This window comes from Sinocyclocheilus rhinocerous, unplaced genomic scaffold, assembly GCF_001515625.1.
Source record: "Sinocyclocheilus rhinocerous isolate Xijiao unplaced genomic scaffold, SAMN03320098_v1.1 scaffold200, whole genome shotgun sequence".
NCBI lineage: Eukaryota > Metazoa > Chordata > Actinopteri > Cypriniformes > Cyprinidae > Sinocyclocheilus > Sinocyclocheilus rhinocerous.
This window is the reverse complement of record NW_015641014.1, coordinates 77095-98565: the sequence shown is the minus strand read 5'-3', so window position 1 is coordinate 98565 and position 21471 is coordinate 77095. Positions and strand designations below refer to the sequence as shown.

The following is a 21471-nucleotide window of genomic DNA, read 5'->3' as shown; positions in this document are numbered from 1 at the left end:
CCTTTTAGACTATTTCAATACTAAAAACTACAAACAATTGAGTATAATATTATTCATTATTGTTACTAAATGTTCCTTTTTTTTTTTGCTTATTAGGCAGGAACTTTTTATGCAAAGAAACGTACTATACATAATTTCTATAGTCGGTCTAAAGATAAGCACTGTGGTAGAGGGTATAATAGTTTTAGAGAAAAGACTAAGATCAGATTAACACTCCAGTTCTTAGGTCACCCGCACAGGGACTGATCCCCCAACCATTTCACGAGCAGCACAGATCTCTACCTGATAAACAAACACCAGTCCTATAGCAAAGTACTCTAATCAGATAGTGTACCACTTCATTGAGCTACAAGGTCAATTACCCTCTCCGAGGATTTTGCCCTTATGTTGTCCTTTCTTTTTAAGTGATACCTCACTTAAAAAGAAAGAACAACATATGAAATAAATATTGACTGAAATGATAAAGGCTCAATTTCAAACAGTTTTTCCATGATAATGCACGACTATTTACATGCAATGCACACTGGGACAGCAAGCTCTGTCTGTTACTGCCACCATGAGGTGGCATCTGCAAAGACACTTAATTCAAGTGTTTGTTCCTCAACTTTGTGCCAAAGATAGTTAGTTTCCTCAAGCAACAAAGGCGAAGAGTAAATCATAAAGGAAACTTCAACACGATTGTGGCATATTGACCAATAGAGTCCCTTTACATGAAAGTAGCAGAAGCAAATTCTACAAATGAAGCTTGTCTTCATGATTTTGTTACATAAACCATGTTGATGAATCTGTGACATAATAGCAGTTACTTACAGCCTCTGTGTGGATGGGATGGACAGCAAACAGCAGAGCCGCTATGAGGCTGGTGCTTCGGTCCAAGAGCAGACGGCAGAAGTGGAGGAAGAGGACACACACCACGGCGTGGAGAACCACGTTGAGGAGGTGGTATGATGAGGAGCTCAACTCGCTGAACAGGTAATTGAGGCGGAAAGTGAGAACAGTAAGCGGCCTGTAGGACTTATGGCTCCTCTCCTGGATAAAAAAAAAAAACAAGGTTGGATACAAGCCTCCAAAAACATCACGTCTTGAGAAACCGAGCTGAATTTCTTCAAGGTTACCTCTGACATAGGTGTGCCCCAGAAGTCATTGAGGAAGAGGTTCTTCAGTGGTGTGGTGAGGCGAAGGTCTTTGTTATCCAAGATAGCGGAGACATCATCGAACACGAAACCACAGAACAGGCTGTTCCAGTAGCAGCCCACCACCAGTCCAGTCAGAAGACAGATCTCCTTCCACGACACTACAGCCATCGCTGACGTGAGACCTCATTGAGCACTGCAAGAGCAGAGGAGAAACGACTGATGAGTCCTGATATGATCACAGAATCATTCTGATTCAGACCATTAATGAGCCATTCAGACCTTATGTGAACTGCTTTGATTCATTGCAAAGAACTCATTTATTCACGTAAGACACTGCATACAAAATAATTAGAGCTATTTTAAAAGTTTATGAATTTTATAGCGCCACCAACAGGCTGAGTCGAGTCATTTCCTGTTGCCTTCTCAGAGTAACATACTACATAAATTCACCAAATTTCATAGCAATTACTTATTTGCTTAAGAAATTATAGAGGTTTTAATAAACTAGGCCACGCCCTACATTCTTCATTGACCTCAGATGGCCTGCTGAACTTTAAAATGTTTTTGATGATTGTTGACAATGGCCTTCCAGACTACATGCATGCTAGATTTGCTATAAACTAGTCAAAAATCCAATATTGTGGAAAGGTTTCCACAGATCATTCAAAAAATAAATAAATAAAGTCCATATTTCTATTTCTGTGCTCTATAGTGCCATCTATGATCGGATTTATTTTTCATGGCTTAGTAGTGGTCAACATTTCAAACTATTGAGCATTTTTTGTTTCTACCGTTTACAGTTTTATCTTTATCTTCTATTTTAAGGCAGAAAATTTGTTACTGTTATTTATTATTATTAATGACAGGAACGGTGTTCAGAAGCTCTCCCTACAACTAATAAAAATCGTTTAAGTATTACAATGTCTACAACTAAATACTACAATGACTAATAAGAATAAGAAATATTTTTAAAATCTAATACAATGACAAAAAAACAAACAAAATTACTTAGACAAAGTAAAATTAAATACTGAAAATTTCAAAATAAAAGCTCATTCAAAATATTATTAATGTTATAAAAGAGTATTTAAACAATACTTCAAACACTGCTACACGTGCAATATACATCTGGCATATTTTATTTTATTAATATTTTAGAATATATCAGAGCTGGACAAATATATAAGCACTATTTAAAAAAAAAAAATCCATGCCTTTCAATATTTCATTCAGTTCAATGACCTTTTCCTGCCTGTAAAACATAATTTTAAAATCCCCTGAAATGATCTATGACATTTATAACCCTGTTTAAATCGGCCCACGGCACTGCGACCTTTTTTGCCGCTATGTTGCAAACCTAAAAACACGAATAAATCAGTGGAATGATCAGAATAATACAATAATCTGTGCGGAATGAGCGGAGCTCATAAACCAGGACCAGCCCATCCAGCTATCAGTTAGCATTTGCTTTTCATTGAGATTAATCGAATAATTCCGTCATTACAGTTATAAAAAACATCAATGCAACATCCATCACTAATAAATAAGGAATGTAGTGATATTTAGAAGAAACTGGGTTAAATTAACAGGACACTGATCTGATTAAACATCAAATCTAACTTCAGCAGCATGCACTGACTTCAGTCATTTAAACAAACACTCTCAATCCGCCATCAGTGATCGGTAATATATAATCACATGGACAACTCACCTTGTCATTTCTGGTTAAAACTAAATTAAAAGAGAATGTGTGTGTTTATTTTGGCTGAAGCATCAAGTTCGATCTAAAGCATTGAATTAGCAAGGACCAAAAACTGCTTCCGGGTCAAAATGCTTGGTAGAATAAAAGTAATGAGTTACAAAGTACTGGTTTAAAACTTTATGTTTCGACAATGTCATTCCATTAAAATATATCTGCATATATATATATATATATGTATGTATTTCATATTATATCCTTTGTAATGAACGTACCGCATAATGGGGAATAATTTAATGAGCGTCAGAAATCGTACGGCGTAAAAACAAGAGCCCAAGGAGACGGATTTACGACGTTCTGCTTTACGACTGTTTTCATGGTTGCCTAGCAGCAGCAGAACAAGGGGAACACAAGATGGCTAGGCTGTTTTATCAGTAAGGTCTGAATGCGTGATTTTCTGTCTTTCTTTTTTATGAATACGTACACAAGTTGCATTTGTGGCATTAAGCAACGCGTGTAAAACCAATATTCAATTTTTATAACAAACTAAACAAAATATGACCACTTGTATGAATGCTAAAACAACAATTCTTGCTAATATCTAGATTGTCTTTTAACCTCTTATTTATTGTAATGCTGTTATTATTCTGCATTCACATATGAGGGTGTATTCATAGTGCCCTGTAAGAAGTCTATGTGAATAAGAATACTGTACATTAGCAGTACATTTTACTGTCTGTGTGGAAGTTTGGCAACAAAACGATATCTGACATCACACTGACATCTAACAGGTTAAATGTTGTTCAGTTCAGCGCTGTAGGACATTTATACAAAAGCTGAAAGATGCCTGCAGCCGCAGACTGGAAGCTGCTCATGGGAGCAGACCCAGAAGATCTGGGAGAAGATGATGAGAAAATCTGTGATTTGATTTTGATGGTAAGTGTATCATTTTAAGGCATAAAAACTGTGTAGATAAGTACAATCATCAGGAATCAGGATCTTCACTTTATTAATTTTTATAATTAATATAAAAATAAGTTGAAATAACATTCAGTAGTGGAAATGACAGTGATAAAAATTATATTTAAAACATTTTTGGGAAAAAATGGCTGAATATTTAACATCTCCTAAATCATGTTAACACATATTTTTGGTAATAATTTCACACTATTTTGTAGTTTGACACTTATTCAAATATTATAAAATATTATTCATATGTGATATTTACCCTTTTTATCACACAAAACATCTCATATTTCACTCTTTTGTATTTTATCTATTTATAATAGCTTTATATATATATATATATATATATTACACATTTTAGGTTATATAATCAGATTACTTTTTGAATCAAGAAAGAAAAAATCTAGAACTGGCAAAAATGCTGAAGATCTGTATCTTTGCTTTGCTTCCAGACTTACATCTGTTTATTGGAATGTGTGAGGGACAAAAACATTCTCCCTGCAAATTCATCTGATAATCATGCTTTCCTTCTCACGTAGGTCAAACCACGGGACCTGAAAGCAGATGATTCAGAGAAAATGATTCAGCTCTTTAGAATCTCACAAACACTCCTGAGGGTAAGACTCATACACCGTCACCACACATCTGCTTCTTTCAGTTGGAATGCTTTGAATTTCTTTTACTAATTATTTTCTGGTCATTGAAGTCCATCTGCAGTTGCTGTCAGTCATTCTAATAGTATTGTGTGAGCCAGTCTAGATGTTACATTGGATGACTTATTGCCCCGCAGATGAAACTGGACGAAATTAAATGTGCCTATGAGGTTGTAGACAGTGCTGGTGCGGAGCAAGCAAGAATTGGTATGTACAGTCATTATTCGATTTGCATTTCCCACAGGAAATAACAGTGCTTGCAAGGTAGCAAAATAGTAGTGTTCAAGTATTTTAATTTAAAAAAAAAATAATAATAAAATGGATTAAATGAGTGTTTGTTTGTTTTTTTTGACTCAAGGTCACTTACCAAAAAATTGTATTTTTATTCATAAAACATGTACTGGTTTAAATCAGAATTCATCATGCATACTGTATATGACATCAACAGCAATTCGATTTTGAATGCAGAACATGTCCGTGAGAGATTTCAAATCTCAATCTTAAAATTCTTCAGTAAATCATTTTAGACATAAATTCAAAGTATTATATTTTAAAATCCAGTATACATAGCAAACCTAAGGCTGAAATTATCGGTCACACTTTATTTTAAGGTCCAATTCTCGCTGTTAACAAACCATTATCTATGATTTTTGCCTCAATAAACTCCTAATTTGCTGCTTATTAATAGTTAGTAAGGTAATTTATGTTAGTTAAGTTTAGGTATTGGGTAGGATTAGGGATGTGGAATATGGTCATGCAGAATATGTGCTTTGTAAGTACTAATAAACTGCCAATATGTTAATAATAGGCATGTTAATAAGCAACTAGTTAATAGTGAGAATTGGTCCCTATACTAAAGTGTCACCAGATTATCTAACAACTATGTTAAATGCTAGAGCTTTTCAAGCACTGTAATGGTTTCAAACAACATCCTAATATTTTATTGTTTTATGGTTTATAAGTTATGAAGTTGATTGTAAGAATTGTAACATATTAGTGCAATTTATTAAGTAATATATTTATACTTGTGTATTAAATGATTGCAGAAAATGAGTTGAAAGCCAAAGTCCTAAAGCTGGAGGGTGAGCTAGAGGTAAGGGAGGTATTACACTAATAATTGTGTGTACAAGTGCACTTATTTGATTTGCATCATCTGTGTACAAGTACAGTCTTAAGAGGATTACAGGCTTAATTCCTTGTGTGTTGCTGTCTGTTAAAACTATAGTTGTTCTGCACATCACATTTCCTTTGATATGTTTATTATTGTGAAATAAGTGAGATGTCATTGAGCTGCACAACTCACCAGTGTCAGAGATATATACAGATGGAGAGTTTTGGGTCTTGGGTCTTGAGCTTTATTCAGATCCGCCTTGCTTCCTGTCCAGATGGCCCAGCGCGTGATGGGAGTGGGTGACACACGTTTCCTCCGGGATGAGATTCACCAACTGGAGAGTCAGCTGGAGCGCAAAGAGAGAGAGGTGACCCAGCTGGAGAAGGAAATGGGCAAGGAGAGGAAAGCCAATGAGGAGGTAGGCACTTTCCAAGAATAGGGTACAAAAGAGTGAGAGAGAGAAACCCTGAAGTCTTTTTTTTATCAGTAAATGGTCGGTGAAAGGAAGTGCTAAACCTTCAGATATTCACCGTCGAGCTCAAATGAAATATTAGATGAGCTGTTCTATTTTTTCATTTGCTATGATATTTGTTATTTTGGCAACCCTGTTACCAAAATTTGGGACATGAATAAATGCATTTTAAAACCAGAATTTGTGTAATTTTGTTGTTTTTCCAGCAATAAACATCAAAATTAAATAGATAAAAGTTGATAAAATGCAATACAACAGTAAAAGATACCTTAGATAATAGGAATGTTAATTTAAATGTTATCAAAACATATCAAACATTAGGAGCTGTTAAATAAATTAAAGAAAATTGCATTTTTTACATTAACTTTGGCAACGGTTGAGTGTTTTGACTTGATGCACGTTTAAATTTGTGTAAAAATTGAGAACGTGGAATGAGATTATTCCCTTTTCTTCCTGATATGCTATAGACAGGGTCTACAGGGTCTGATAAATGTTAGGTTTTGGTAATTAAAATCTTAAAGGTTCATAATTCTAAATCATTTTTTGAATTGAGATGTGTCAAAAAAGGTGACAAAGTTATGTATTTTGATTGTTGGATAAATATCCTGTTCATTAAAAAACAAAAAGTATGGAATAATAATAGGGATGATGTGGGATTGAGAACAATCTAATGCATTGGTTGTATATTTTGCATCTCGCAGCTGGCTCTTCGTGCTGAAGAGGCAGAAGAGAAGAACAGGAAACTCAAAAGAGAGGTATGTCCAGTCATTTCCTGTGTAAAGACTACAATTTTAAATATTTCTCTTTCTGTTACTTTCATTTATCCATTCCATTATCTCGCTTATATCAGCTTTATTTGCTTCTCTTCTCAGCTTTATTCCACAACTGATCATTTCATTTTTATGCATGCCTGTTATTGTTTTCTTTTTATCCTTTTCTTTCCTTGCTGTCATTTCTTGTCAATGCCCCCTCAAGATAAAGCAGCTTACAAAGAAGGTAATACCCCAGATTAGGCAGAATTAGAGAAGCCAGTCTATTTATTAGAAGCATGTTTATGTCAGTTGGAACTGCACCACCAGTCTGATCTGTTCTTCAAGGTGTCCTTGGATAAATTCAAATTGCCATCTGGTTTGGCATATTTTTGTTATTGTTGCTGTTTTTGCTATGGTAGACTGTTTCATTAATTTAAAACAATTTTCTCAGGGAATAATTTAACTAAGCCCACCACAAAAATATGTAGGATTTTATGTGTATATGTCAGAGAAAAGAAAAAAAACTTTATACTGTAGGTTTTCTTAACAAACTAAAATAAATGAATACATTTTATTAAAAATGTATATCAAAGAAAAAAGCAATTAAAAAAATGTTATTGCCATTATCAAAGCTACTAATTTTGAATTAAATTTGAAATTATATAGCTATAGCTATAACTTCATAATTTATTTTTCTGGAAAACGGTACTGTATATTTGTGTATATAATGACAGTAATGTCATTTTCAGTCTATTCTTTTTACAACTGCACGTTTCGTTATAATGTATAACCTTATTCATTAGGCAGCTAGATAATCTTAACTTGTATATAAATCAGCTCAACTTGCAACAACTCGTAGCATAAAATCAGATGTACATGATCAACATAGCACTCCATGATAGAGCAAGTGTCTGTTTTAGAACTGGCCCGAAACTCTCTGGAACTGGCCAACTTTATTACTAAGCCCTGAGTGATGGCTTCACCACTGTGCAATTATAGAAAATGAATCAACACTACTGCAATGGGAGTCAAACGTCTGGAATGGAGAATTCAAAAGTGCTGTGAATTAAGTAATATGACACCCTGTAATGATGTATGATATCAACTCATTTAGTAATGAATCATGCTTGACAGCACGTTGAATAATGGATTTGTTCCTTACTGCAGAACGAACAACTGCGACAGGATGTGGAGTTCTACAGAAAGGAAGTAGAGCAGAGAGAGCCTCTTCAGACCAAAGAGGAGAGCAATGAGATTCAGAGGAGACTTACCAAAGCCAACCAACAGCTCTACCAGTGCATGGAGGACCTGCAGGTAATCCCCAGATCACCTTCAGCCTGCCATATAATGCCATCATAACATGGCAGGCTCACTGTCTAGATTAATACACCTCTAATGCTGCAGTACTTCTTTAAATGGGACGTATTTTACACTTATTTTACACATTTATCATTTTCTCATAAGCATAAACTGAAAAGATGAAAATAAATGTACACAGTGAAAAATGTTATATGTATATATTAGTGGTGTCAAACGATTATTCGCGATTAATCGCGTCCAAAATAAAAGTTTTTGTTTACATAATATATGTTTGTATGCTGTGTATATTTATTATGTATATATAAATACATGTGTGTGTATTTATATATACATAATAAATATACACAGTACACACACATATATTATGTAAACAAAAACTTTTATTTTGGATGCGATTAATCGTTTGACATAATATATAAATAAATATATATATAATTTATTTTTATTTTCACTCTTAATTTATACACATACAGTTCAGTAGCACTTAATTTTTTTTAAAAGTCCATTATATCAGTATTCAAGATTTCTTTTTAGTTTTAATTGTTTTTATTTTTATTTATATATTGTTTTCTGCACTTTGTTATTCCTCTGGTTATTTACCTGTAGTGTGAATGTGCGACCTATGAATCGCACGCTCATGGAAAATAGATAATATTGCAGTATTAATATGTAAATGTGACACCAAAATGTGTGCAGGTTATTTTTCATGTGGTAGATTTTCAATCTTGGTGGTGTCTTTTATTTCAAAAGTAGCAAGGAGAGTCCTGTATATGTCACCTTTTAAAGCATGTTTCAAATGCAGTCTCCTGTTATGTGTCATCTTCATGTTGTGATCCACAAATTCTCCCTATTCCCAGCATGCCGAGGACATGGCTGCCAACCTGAAGAGTGAGAACGAGCACCTGCAGAAGAATCTGGAGGAGTCTGTGAAGGAGATGGAGAAGATGACGGATGAATACAACAAGATGAAGATCGCAGTGCAGCAGACGGATGCCATCATGGATCAGCTGAGAAAAGAACGAGATCATGCCAAGCTTCAGGTGCTTTAATCAAGATTATAAAATGGATCATTTCAGTCCTGAATGCTGATTGGTTGATATAATGTTTGTGCCACATGAACTGGTTCTCCTAGCCACTTTTGGCAGAAATAAATAGGTAAGGTTGAGTTTTGCATAAATCTAAGTAGTTTGAGTGTGCATGCATGTAATGGAGAGGGGTGGCCTCTTTTATGATTGAAAGAAAAATAAATTGTTATTAATGGACTCATTTTAAATAGATGTCTTTTTAAAGGTCAGAGAGCTAAATGAACAAATCCAGGCTCGAGTTGAAGAGGACGACCCAGTTATGGCTGCCGTTAATGCCAAAGTTGAAGAGTGGAAGGTGAGCCCAAACTCGTAAATGGCAGCTTTGACAAATAAAACCAGTTTATATTCAAATGGTTCCATGAACTTTCCTCATTTCTCACTACTGCAGAAGTGGCTGTTGTTGTTTTTCTTTTGGTTGTATGTGGTTTTACCTGTCTGAAATTGCTCACGTCTTTGAGGAGTCATTTTTCTGAAGTTCTGAAGAAAAGGTTAAATATTTGCTTTTGTGTCAGACTCAACCAACAGTTTTGTCATCTAAAGGAAACAATCCAAAAAAAACATTTTTTTTTTTTTTTTTACATTGTGCTAGCACGCATCTTCAGTGGAATTCAGCTTATAAAAATGTGGATAAAAATACTTGGGCTTTTAATTTATTGAAAAAAATATATAAACTTATATATCAGTATTTTCTTTGAAAAGCTCCCAAATAAAGATAACTCGAAGACATTTGTGTGGCAAACGAGTAAATCATTGAATAGACATTACAAAAACTTAATGTTGCTTTTTATTCTCAAATTTTCTGTCATTTTTAATTTTTTATATTAATTATAATAACTTAACATGTTCAGTTGACAACACTTAGTTAAAACACTCAAAAGTGCTTCTGTTTTTAACATTTATGACGCATAACAAATGGAATACAAATAGCTGGAATATCAAATAAACTAACAAGTATCATATTTAACATCCTGACACTACTGCGACTCCAAGCACTATAACTATTTCCATTGTAACTGAATAGACATGTTATCTGATGGAAAAGGCCCAAAAAGCTGAACAACTAGTAATTGCTCAATTACTGCCTGGTTTGTCAACACCACGCCAAGCCCCTCTGAAGGAAAGTGGCCTGGAAGGGCCAAGTTTGCCCACCCCTGCTCTTAAGTGGTGAAAAATCAGCGCCAAAAGTCTAACCTGCAGAATAGTATCACACATCCTGACAACCCATAGACCAACACTGTCACAGTGTGAACATAATGTGAAATGAGGGAAATGCCCGTTTTATTCTTTTGGTAGCTGAGAGTTCTAGATGCTGTAAACTGTCATGTATTTGTTTGTGTTTCAGAGTATTTTATCAGGGAAAGATTTGGAAATGTTGGAGTATCAGCAGATGATCAGAGACTTGAGGGAGAAACTTCGAGCTGCTCAGATGGACTCTGACAAAAGCAACATTATCGCACTGCAGCAGGTCAGTCAGACACACATATATATCATTTATATATCATTTTTTTAAATAAAATAATTTATAAATAAATAAATAATTTAAATTTACATTCATCCAACAAAATTTATATCACTGTTTTCAACATTGATAATATTAAGAAATGTTTCTTGAGCAGCAAATCAGCATATCAGAATGATTTCTGAAGGATCATGTGACACTGAAGACTGGAGTAATGATGCTGAATATTCAGCTTAGCCATCACAGAAATAAATGTCATTTTAAAATATATTAAAACAGAAAACAAGCAAACAAAATATTAATTATACACTGGGTATATATAAACTTGTGTTTTGATAAGAAATTATAATTTCTGAATCTAAGTTCAGTTCATTAATCATGTATGTAGAGGTGATGGTATTTTAATACTCTTTTAAGTAATTCGTTTTATTTCTTTCTCTGATATAAATTTGATTTATCAACCAAACATATTACTTCCACTTGGTTTAATTTTTTATCCCATTAATTAAGATAAAAGGTATGTCTCATTGTCTCAGGCCTGTTTCACAAATCGTGACAAAATATATACTCTATACTGGAAATAAAGTGATTTCTGGATTATTACATTAAATAGTTCCTTGAATAGCACTCCTTTAATAGAATTTATCATATAAGTATTTGATTACAAACTTGATTATTGTAAAAATTGAATTTACATGAGGAAGTGGCCATATTTGAATGAATTCATAAGGAATGGAACCCAAACCTCAGAGTTTAGCTATAAACCGCTAAAATGACAAAAATCCAGCGAGATTTGTCTGTCACTGCGTGTGGAACGTAGCCTGCCAGATGTATTGTTTTAAACAATGTGTCCCTCTTTTATTTTTTGTTGCTTCATAAAAGCCTGTATTGCAAAAGATTGTGTTGATCAATAGGTTTATAGCATATAACATGTGTTTTCTCTTAAATTATATATATGACAAATGAGAAAAAAAAATTCAGTGGCAGAACTTCTCATCGCCACTGTGATGCTTCTGAACACAGCGTGAATGCTGGACCCTATTAATATGGCCACTGAAACTGGCCACAGACGCAAGATGTGTGGAACAGGCCTCAGATTGACTTAGTTTGTGTGCAGTATCATGTCTCTCTCTCTATTTGTGTGTTCTTTTTGATGCACTCTCCTCTTATTCATTACTGCTTGCTTTCAAATGCTTCATTGGCTTCCAAATCTTCCCTTTTTCCATTCTCTCTTGTTTACCACTCGGCCAAGTCAGGTCATATATGAACTGTGTGGCGTGAGTATCTCTGTTTTTCATTTCCTTTGCTTTATGTGTCATTCTTCCTCAATTTTACATCTGTCATCTGTCATCACTCATCTGTTTCCATCATATTGGTTCATCTTATTTTATCCCAACGGGGGTTAAGGAAGTCATTGACTTTGTGTTTGACTTCAAAAGGCTGTGCAAGAGAGGGACAACCAGATCAAGATGCTGTCTGAGCAAGTCGAGCAGTACACAGCAGAAATGGAAAAGAATGCTGTGCTCATCGAGGAGCTGAAGAAACCGGTAAAGAAAGATAAAGGTAACGCCAGCGTGCAGCAGCGCAGGTTGGAAGACTTGAGCTCTAAACTGCAGGTGGCTGAGAGGAGAGCTCTGGAGGCTGAAAGTGCAGCCCAACTGGCTGAACGTGATGCTAGAGACAAAGACAAAGAGCTCAATGACACCCTCAGTCAAATCCGTCTCTATGAGTCTGTGAGTTTATCCCTTTGCACTTTCAGTGATGTAAAATTCACTCCTGTTACAAGTCGAAATACTTTTTGGGGTTGCTATATAAATATTCTTGGGTTTAGGACAATTAATTACTCGATTTTCCAATGGCATCTTCAACTTGGTGAAGTCACAAAGCATCTTCACAAGGTCTTTTTCTTGAATCTAAAATCTAATAAGCTTTTCTTATAATGAACATAAACATTTCTTATACATAAACATTTCTTATAAGCTCACTAGACAAAGTTGTATGTAATTTTTACATTGTTTATTTATTCATTTATTTTGCTAAAGCATCTTAATTTTTTTTATTTGATATGTTTATCATCATTTTTATTCATTTTTAATCTATTGCATCTATCTTTGTGACTATTCAATTTTGGGCTAATTTTTGACCATATTTAATGAAAATGTGAATATTTTCAATCATTTAATAATAATTATATTAATATTAATTAAATTATTCATAATTATGCATTTAATGTTTATTTTTATTTAAAGAAATACGTATAAATAAATTATATATATAAAAGGAGTAATAAAATTAATTCAACATTTTCCTTTTATTTTTGCTGTTTTATTGCGTCTATCGTTGTGACCACTCGTTAAAGATATTCATGTTTATGTTCAAATAATCCATCTTTTCGTATAAAATAAATAATATCAGGTTGCACTTGATTTATTAATGTCATTTTAAAATTCTCGTCCTTACTAGATTCTAGCAATAACGCTTTGGGCAACTTGTCAAATAGAAAAAGTATTCATGCGCATTCTACAATTTTTTGTTGGAAGCTAGCAACTCTTGATCACAAGTAATTCAAATGGTAAACATTCAGAAAACAATGAGTCACTTTATTCTATAGAATTTTACAGTATACTTAAAAAGAAGTTTGGCTTGAAACACTCCACTGTCTTTCAGGGGACGGATGGTTTGGAAGCTGCCATCACTGAGATCAAAGAATGTAAAAATCAAATCAGAGTGAGAGACCGGGAAATAGAATCCATGATAAAAGAGATAAACCAACTGGAGATCAAAATTAACAATCTGCTAGATGAGAATGAAGACCTACGAGAACGCCATGGTAAGTTTCCTCAGCCTGCTTTTATTCTTTCAGGAATCCCGTATAAATTATCTCTACACCCAGACATATTAGATTGTTTTCATATCCATATCCATATCCATTGTTTACATATTTTGCTAAGATAAAAATCAGCTTTGACTCTCAATGAGATAATTTTCCCACACCAGGATTAAATCCAAAGGAAGAACTGGATTTGAGTGAATTCCGGAGATCAAAGGTTTTGAAGCAGAGACAGTACAAAGCAGAGAACCAGGTCCTGCTGAAAGAGGTAAAACCGATTAACGTTATCTTTATGGTCTGATTTTTGTCCGTTAGCCCTCTTTAATTTTGTCTGTGACCCCTAACGGGACTCTCCTTAGATTGAGCGTCTGGAGGAGGAAAGACTCGAGCTGAAACAACGCATTCGTGCGCTGGTGAAGGACAAAGGTGAGATATTATCTCCCAAGATGGTGCATATCAGTTACACACACATGTCCTATTCACATAAACCTGACCGCACATTTCCTTTTTAAGGCATATCAATAGTTAGTAGTTCACTGCTTGATGACAGTGTTGAAGAAAAGCCCAGCAGATCTTTTAGAGAGAGGCCTGTCTCTGGATCCACCGATGAAGAGATGAAACGCAAAGTAAGCCGTCTATCAGAAAAGAATGAGTTTTGAACATCATAAGCATTAAAGCTAAGCTAACAACCAATTTGATTTTCAGAACGAACGTCTGCAGAAAGAGTTGATCAACAAAGAGAAAGAACTTGAGCTCAAGAGATCAGAATCCGCCCAGTTCAAAGCCAGATGTGAGCAGCATCACTACGTGAACTTTGCATACTTGCAGTGTCAGGTGGTTTCTGTGACTATAATATTTCTCTCTCTCCTGCAGTGAATGAAATGCTAAATGAGAATAAACAGCTGGAGCAGGGCATGAAAGAGATTTTGCAGGCCATCCAGGACACTCAGAAGAAAACACCCACATCCATTGGCGTCAGCATTCCCAGCCTGGAGAGACTCGTCAATGTATGTTCACCAACAGTTACTGGGCCCACACTAAATCTGTGTAGTATTGCATTATTGCAACCATTTTTTTTATATTTCATTAAATATGTATGAGAAATAATAATAATAATAATGTATTATTATTATTATTAAAAATAATAATTTGGTAAATGTAATAACTGTGTGAAAATAATACTAAATTATATTTTAATAATGTAGAAATAAATAATAAAATCTATAATTATGCATTTAAAGTTATAAATGCTAGTTAAAATATAATCAATAAAAATTAAAAAATAATACTAATAATATTAATAATAATATAAATTATTAATATTTTTATTTAATATTTTTATATTAATAATAATATTTAAAAAATCAAATCTATGTATTAATATTTTTATTTAAAATTTTTATATTAATAATAATATTTAAAAAATCAAATCTATGCTTATGCATTTAAAGTTATAAATGCTAGTTAAAATATAATAAATAAAAATGCTTTTAAAAATAAATATCTCATAATTATGCATTTACAAATAATAAATGTCAATATAAAATTATACATCTAAATAATAATACAGTATTTAATGGAAGAAAATTATAGGTGTGAAAAAAATGTATCATTTATAAATGAATAATAAATGTAATTATGCAATTTAATACATTTACATATAAAATTGCACATTTAATGTGTAATACAATATTTAATGAAAAAATATTTCTATGGAAATAAAAATGTTATTTTTAACAAATTGTAAATAAATATTAAATGTCATAATTATGCATTTAGAAATTATACATTTAAATGTAAAATTATACATTTAATGGCCTTATTGTGGTAAAATGTGTTTAACTGAGCTGACAGTGCAACACTCTCATTGGTAGCTGTAAAGATTATCATATTATCTTAAATTTGACACTTTATCCAAAAATTTTTTTTTTAATAAAAACCTTTACAAAATGCAGTTGTAGTGGGGAAAATTGATGAACATGCAAGTGGCGACAGGCAGTCTAATTCTGTGGAAATCTGCAGAGTTTCCATTAGCTTTCTGCAAGCATAGATTTTGTGTACAGTAGACCTAGTGATTAGTCATCCTGATAAATTTGTGATAATTTGACACACAGTTTAACAACTTTTTTTAATCTTATTTAAATATGAAGTTTTTGCTCCCTCTTGTAGCAAAGTGAAATTACTCTTTCTAAATATACTGTCACAACATATATGAGTGATAATTATATTTATCTTAGGCTCTGGAGATGAAGTACTCAGAGGGAAAGTTTGATGCAAGCCTCCACCTCAGAACGCAGGTTGATCAGCTGACCGGCCGCAACGAGGAGCTACGGCAGGAGATGAAAGCAGCTAGAGAGGAGGCAGCAAACAATCTCAATCAGTTAACAAAAGTTAATGAGAAGGTATTTACTCAAATTACCAACTTAAAAGCTGCAGTCCATAAGTTTTGCCTCTTTGTCGCCATCTCTGTTTGAAAACCTGCAATTACAGTTATTTGTGGAATTATTTTCTTTGCGTGGGTTGTGCTCCTGCATGGCTCCAGCACAGATGAATGTTTTGAGGTGAATGTGTGGCAGTCAGTCACCGCACAGGTGTGGATATTTACTGTACTTCGCAATCACAGATTCTAGCCTACGTCTTGCAATATATGACCCAAATAAGATATTGTCATCTGAACAAGTAAGTAACAAGTCTGCCACGTTTGTTCTGACCAACTGAGGAAAAAAGCATTACAATAAATCGTGCTACCAATGGTGATTTAATCTAACGATCGGTTAGCTCATATCACATCAAACCATGCAAATTATTATTATTGTTATACTTTGTTCTCAAATTGTTAATGTTAACAACATCGGCATTGCGTGTATGTAGTGTGTATTATCGTTACATGTAGATTTCAATTTCTGTACTGTCTAATCTCTAATGGTCATTCAAATTTCATATAAAGAAATTATTTTAATCTTAAAAGCAAATTATTCTTCCTTCGAACTGGTTCTCTGTGTAATCTCACGTATGCTATCTGTAATCACATGCGCATTTCAAACTGGAATAGACTATAATTTAATTTAAATCCCATATATTTCATAAACACATAATCCTTTCTGGATTACAATCCGCCATCAAAATTATAAATTTAATTATTCCAGCTGCTGTGAGAAAAGGCTATAAACGATCGTCCACCTGCAGGATCCTCACATGCGATAGCCTAGTAGCCGGGACAACTTCTTTATGTTTACAGACGTGACGTAATGACGCAGTGCCATGCTCGAATTTCCCGCGAATTCCTACCAGTTCCACTCAAATTAGAAAACATTATAAGCTTTCTGTTGTGAATCGGGCTAAAGTAAGGCAATAGTTTTGAACACTGGCTGGTTATGTACTTGCTCAAATATTGATTTTGGATCATCTCTAACCAAAAAAAGTTACGGACTGCAGCTTTAAACTTTTACTGATCTAAAAAAAATAAGTTTTCATCTCTTTTATATGTAATTTTTTTTGTAGATTGCTCACTTGGAAAGTGAGGTTGAATCAATGAGCAAATCAGCTGGCACTTCCATCCCTTACAAGTCATTAGCTCTGCCTGAAGAGATGACGCCAACTAGTGCCGAGGTCATCAACGCTCTCAATGAATACACGATACAACTCCTACAGGTGTGTGTGTGTGTGTGTCTCAGTCCAGTTACTGTATCACATTATAACAGAAACCAGATGTAACGCACATAATATTAAGACTCCCGACTGTGGATGTTCAGGAGATCAAAAACAAAGAAGATTCCATTGAGCAGCTCAGTTCGGCTCTGGAAGAATATAAAAGGAAATTTGCAGTGATCCGCCATCAGCAAGGACTACTATACAAGGAGTATCAAAGGTATGCCGAGCCAATAGGAGAGTTTATATTATAAAATATTGTGTATATATAGAGGTATGCTGATCCAAAAATATTGCTTATAAAACATGTTCGATTACACATATGTTCAGTGACCAATAAAGCATAATTTTACCATCACCTCATGTGCTCCGATTCAGCGAGAGGGAGTCTTGGCAGAAAGAGAGAGACTCTTTTGCCGAACTGAAATCCAAACTCGAGGAACAAAAGGAGGTGGACGCAGTCAAAGTCAAAGAGTACAATGTAAGTCTCTTAAAGGGATAGTTGATCATTTTCACCCAAAATTAAAAGGATTTCTTCATTTACTCACCCGTAACTCAAATCTGTATAACTGTAATGACTTGCTAACAAACTGATGTCTCGAATTTGAAAAATTTGGTTTGAAACATTGCATTGGAAACAAATCAATTTAGCTAATGGTTATTAAATGCCCTATGTCTTCATCTAATATAAAATCAAATAAAACACTACATTCTTCCCTTTTGCGCTTCCCATTATCTGTTTGACACATTCCCAGCACTGGCTTGAGGCTCTTGAAAAGGACCCGAGTGAGATCAGACGGGAGCTGGCTGAGACGGCCCGAAAAATGACGGTTCTCAGGGTGAACGAGAAGTGTCTGACACGACGTTACACGACTCTGCTTGAGCTCGAGCAACACTTGAGGAAGGAGAACGGCAAACTGAAGGATGATTTCACTCAAATGGAGGCTGCTGTAACTGAAAGGATCGGTTACCTGCAGAGGTTCAAGGTATTATGCCTATGTATATCACTTGAGAAGAAATTAATGGGAATGATGGGATTTCCAAGGCTGTGTCTTGACAGATTAATTGGCCTGGCTAATATATACGTAATTCAAAAAGTGGTAGGGACAATATCGACATGTCCCACCCGCAAATTACGCCTATGCGTACTGGTCTTTCACTATGAGGGATGGTGGTCATCTTTGCTGAGGGCTGTAACTGACCTCTGCTGACCTCTGTAACTTGCTTTGCCCTCAGGAAATGGCAGTGTTTAAAATGGCCGCATTGCAGAAATCCCTTGATGGTAGTGTTTCTGCATCGGAGCTGGAGAGAGCCAACAAACAATACACCGAGCTTACCATCAAGTACAGAAACCTCCTACAGAAAGACAATCACCTCGTTCAGAAGACAACCACCCTGGAGCACTTGGAGGTACATCGCTTACAAGTTACATTAAGCAATGGGCCTTCTTTGTTTTTCTTACAGTACTCTCCATTCCTTTCAGAAGGAGAATGTGTCTTTACATGAGCGCATTAACTCCATCAATAAAGAGTTTGAGATCAGCAAGGAGAAGCTTCACACTTTGGAGCAGGCCTGGGAAAACATCAGCACGACTGGTAAACATCACTGCTGATTGATTAGAAAACATAAAAGCAATGTTAAAGCGTTGCAATTGATGTCATTTATTTCTGGTGTTCACAGATGGTGAAAACAGCATGGAGAAGGCAGCCAAAGCCCTGGCCAACAGCGAGATTGTATCTGTGTCCAGACGCATCACAATGCTGGAGATGAAGGAGTTAAATGAAAGGCAGCGGGCTGAACATGCTCAGAAGATGTACGAGCACCTGAGGAACTCCCTCAAACAGGTGGAAGAGCGCAACTTTGAACTAGAAACCAAGTTTGCTGAGGTGGGTCTGATTTATCTTTTGCATCACATAGCATTCATCCAGAATATAGAAACCACATAGTAAAATGCCAACATCAAAAAAGCCTTAGCTTAGACACCCCATTTTATTTTATTTTATTTTTGTATTATTATTTTTTTTAATAACCTTTAATTTAATTTAATTTTAATAACCTTTAATTTTATTAAATTGTATTTTATTTTAATAACCTTTAATTTTATTTTTATAAAACAGGGTGATAAACTTTTATTTTATTATTTTATTTTATTTTATTGTAATAAAGCACATTGTTGAGCATCAAATAAGCTTTTAGTTTTTTTTATAAAAAACACAGCATGTTAAACATTTTAATAACCTTTAATTTTATTTTTTTTTATAAAACAGTGTGATAAACAGTTTCTTTTATTTTATTTTAATAAAGCATATTAAGTTGAGCTTTAAATAAGCTTTGTTTTATTTTTGTAAAACAGAGTATGTTAAACATTTTAATAACCTTTATTAACGTTTTGTTTTGTTTTGTTTGATTTGATTTGATTGTAATAAAGCACTTTAAGTTGAGCATTAAATAAGCTTTTGTTTTATTTTTATAAAACACAGTATGTTAAACATTTGAATAACCTTTAATTTAATTTTATAAATTTGTTAAACATATAGCTTTTTTATCTGATTTGATTTTAATGAAATAGATTAACAATAAATATTAGTTTATTGTTAAATATTATTAAAATTATTATTATTTAATATTAGTTACATATTAGCGATAAATATTAGCTTAAATTTTATTTTATTTTTTAGTTTGTTAAATATTTAATATGATTTAGTTTTTCTTTATAAAACAATATGAAACATTTAATAATCTTCTATTTTATTTTTATAAAAGTGTGTTGAACGTTAAATAAGATTTTTATTTTAATTTACGTTTTTATTTTTATAAAACACAGTATGTTGAAAATTAAACAAGCTTTTATTAAAAAAAAAAAAACAGTATGTTGAACATTTAATAAGCTAATATTTTCTATGTATTTCTGTATGCCTATACAGCTCACAAAATTAAACCTGGAGGCTCAGCGGATCGAAAGGGAGCTCAGGGATGAGCTGGCAAACAGTGTAGGCAAAGATATTAGTGATGCCGATCGCAAGCGAATCACCGAACTGGAGAAAACAGAGGCAGACCTGCGGATTGAAGTGTCCAAGTAAGACTGATGAGTCAGCCTGTACATATGCTTGCTGTGATAACATATCACAAGAAAATGTACACAAGCGTCTCTTTTATTTGCAGATTGCGGGAGGTGTCAGATGTCGCTAAAATGCAGGTGTCCGCACTGGAAGCCAGACAGCAGTCAAGAGAGAAGGAGGTAGAAAGCCTGAGGAGACAGGTGTTGGACTACCAGGTATGTTTTTCTTTTTTTCAGCTGTGCTGCCTCTTGATCACATTCCTAATTGCACATCTTCTCCTCAGGCTCAGTCCGATGAAAAGGCCCTCATCGCTAAACTCCACCAGCACATTGTGGCTCTCCAGCTGAGCGAAACCACAGCCATCAGCCGACTGGAAGCAGCCAACACACGCCTGCAGAAACTCGAAGCACAGAAGCTCCGAGTCGAACAGCAGCTGGATGCCCAGCAGCAGACTCTTTGGCACACGAGGCAGGAGGGTCATCAGCGGGCCAGACACCTCCGCCACACCATCCAGGCCCTCCGCAGACAGTTCTCAGGAGCCCTGCCACTGGCCCAACAGGAGAAGTTTTCCAACACCATGCTCCAGCTGCAGGAGGACAAGGCACGGGCCAGGGAGGAGGCGCATAAGGCGGAGGAGGAGAGGAGGAAAGCTGAAGGAAAGGCACAAGAACTGGAGCTAAAGCTGAAGGGGTTGGAGGAGCTCATAGCAACACTGAAAGATGCTAAAGGAGCTCAGAAAGTAGGTTGATTGATTACAAATAGAGTTGTGATATGATTCTTAAAATCATATTTTACACATATGAAAAAAAAAACATATAATTATAATTTTAAACAAATATTTATTTTATGTATATTAAATATTTTGTTGTTTATTTTTTATATTTAGGGATGTAAGGATTCACTCAACTCACGATTCGATTCACGATTTTGATGTCACGATTCGATTCACGATTTATTAATTTTTTTACAAAATGAGATTTAAGACAAATTATAAATTAAATGTGTCCTTTTATTATTGCTTGGACAAAATGCTGCACATTTCTTTGTGAAATTGAAATATAACACTATAATAATATACTAATATAGCACTTGCATATTATTGCTCTTTTGTTGTTTTGATTGCTTCTATTGTCCTCATTTGTAAGTCGCTTTGGACAAAAGCGTCTGCTAAATAACAAAATTTAAATATAATGTAAATATAAATAACAAAACTAAATTGAAATTTTAAAACAAACCCCAAATCAAAGGAATAAAAAACACAAATAAAAAAAATCTCTTCAT

The 21471-nt window shown here is 34.3% G+C and overlaps 2 protein-coding genes across 5 annotated transcripts in view; one reads left to right on the top strand and one right to left on the bottom strand.

Annotated features, from left to right (window-relative positions):
* The window catches only part of tmtc3 (transmembrane O-mannosyltransferase targeting cadherins 3), a 33913-nt gene extending 30948 nt beyond the window's left edge, over positions 1 to 2965 (bottom strand). The window contains exons 1-3 of the mRNA XM_016569691.1: positions 2848 to 2965; positions 1116 to 1329; positions 811 to 1029 (exon numbers count right to left, since the gene is read on the bottom strand). Of these exons, the coding sequence (XP_016425177.1) occupies positions 811 to 1029; positions 1116 to 1304 (408 nt within the window). The 5' untranslated portion in view covers positions 1305 to 1329; positions 2848 to 2965. The remainder of the gene's footprint in view (positions 1 to 810; positions 1030 to 1115; positions 1330 to 2847) is intronic.
* Positions 2966 to 3195: 230 nt separating this feature from the next.
* The window catches only part of cep290 (centrosomal protein 290), a 29785-nt gene continuing 11509 nt past the window's right edge, over positions 3196 to 21471 (top strand). For 3 of the 4 annotated variants that reach the window (XM_016569683.1, XM_016569685.1, XM_016569686.1), the window contains exons 1-31: positions 3196 to 3274; positions 3643 to 3771; positions 4341 to 4418; positions 4592 to 4661; positions 5501 to 5547; positions 5840 to 5983; positions 6739 to 6792; positions 7013 to 7033; positions 7957 to 8103; positions 8967 to 9149; positions 9400 to 9489; positions 10537 to 10659; positions 11910 to 11930; positions 12093 to 12386; positions 13321 to 13483; positions 13651 to 13751; positions 13843 to 13909; positions 13997 to 14109; positions 14189 to 14273; positions 14357 to 14490; positions 15721 to 15885; positions 16985 to 17134; positions 17236 to 17351; positions 17510 to 17612; positions 17887 to 18117; positions 18368 to 18541; positions 18615 to 18726; positions 18812 to 19017; positions 20056 to 20207; positions 20294 to 20405; positions 20474 to 20929. In XM_016569683.1, coding sequence (XP_016425169.1) covers positions 3679 to 3771; positions 4341 to 4418; positions 4592 to 4661; positions 5501 to 5547; positions 5840 to 5983; positions 6739 to 6792; positions 7013 to 7033; positions 7957 to 8103; positions 8967 to 9149; positions 9400 to 9489; positions 10537 to 10659; positions 11910 to 11930; positions 12093 to 12386; positions 13321 to 13483; positions 13651 to 13751; positions 13843 to 13909; positions 13997 to 14109; positions 14189 to 14273; positions 14357 to 14490; positions 15721 to 15885; positions 16985 to 17134; positions 17236 to 17351; positions 17510 to 17612; positions 17887 to 18117; positions 18368 to 18541; positions 18615 to 18726; positions 18812 to 19017; positions 20056 to 20207; positions 20294 to 20405; positions 20474 to 20929 — 4005 coding nt within the window. In that variant the 5' untranslated portion in view covers positions 3196 to 3274; positions 3643 to 3678. The remainder of the gene's footprint in view (positions 3275 to 3642; positions 3772 to 4340; positions 4419 to 4591; positions 4662 to 5500; positions 5548 to 5839; positions 5984 to 6738; positions 6793 to 7012; positions 7034 to 7956; positions 8104 to 8966; positions 9150 to 9399; positions 9490 to 10536; positions 10660 to 11909; positions 11931 to 12092; positions 12387 to 13320; positions 13484 to 13650; positions 13752 to 13842; positions 13910 to 13996; positions 14110 to 14188; positions 14274 to 14356; positions 14491 to 15720; positions 15886 to 16984; positions 17135 to 17235; positions 17352 to 17509; positions 17613 to 17886; positions 18118 to 18367; positions 18542 to 18614; positions 18727 to 18811; positions 19018 to 20055; positions 20208 to 20293; positions 20406 to 20473; positions 20930 to 21471) is intronic. The other variant, XM_016569684.1, reaches the window with a different exon arrangement.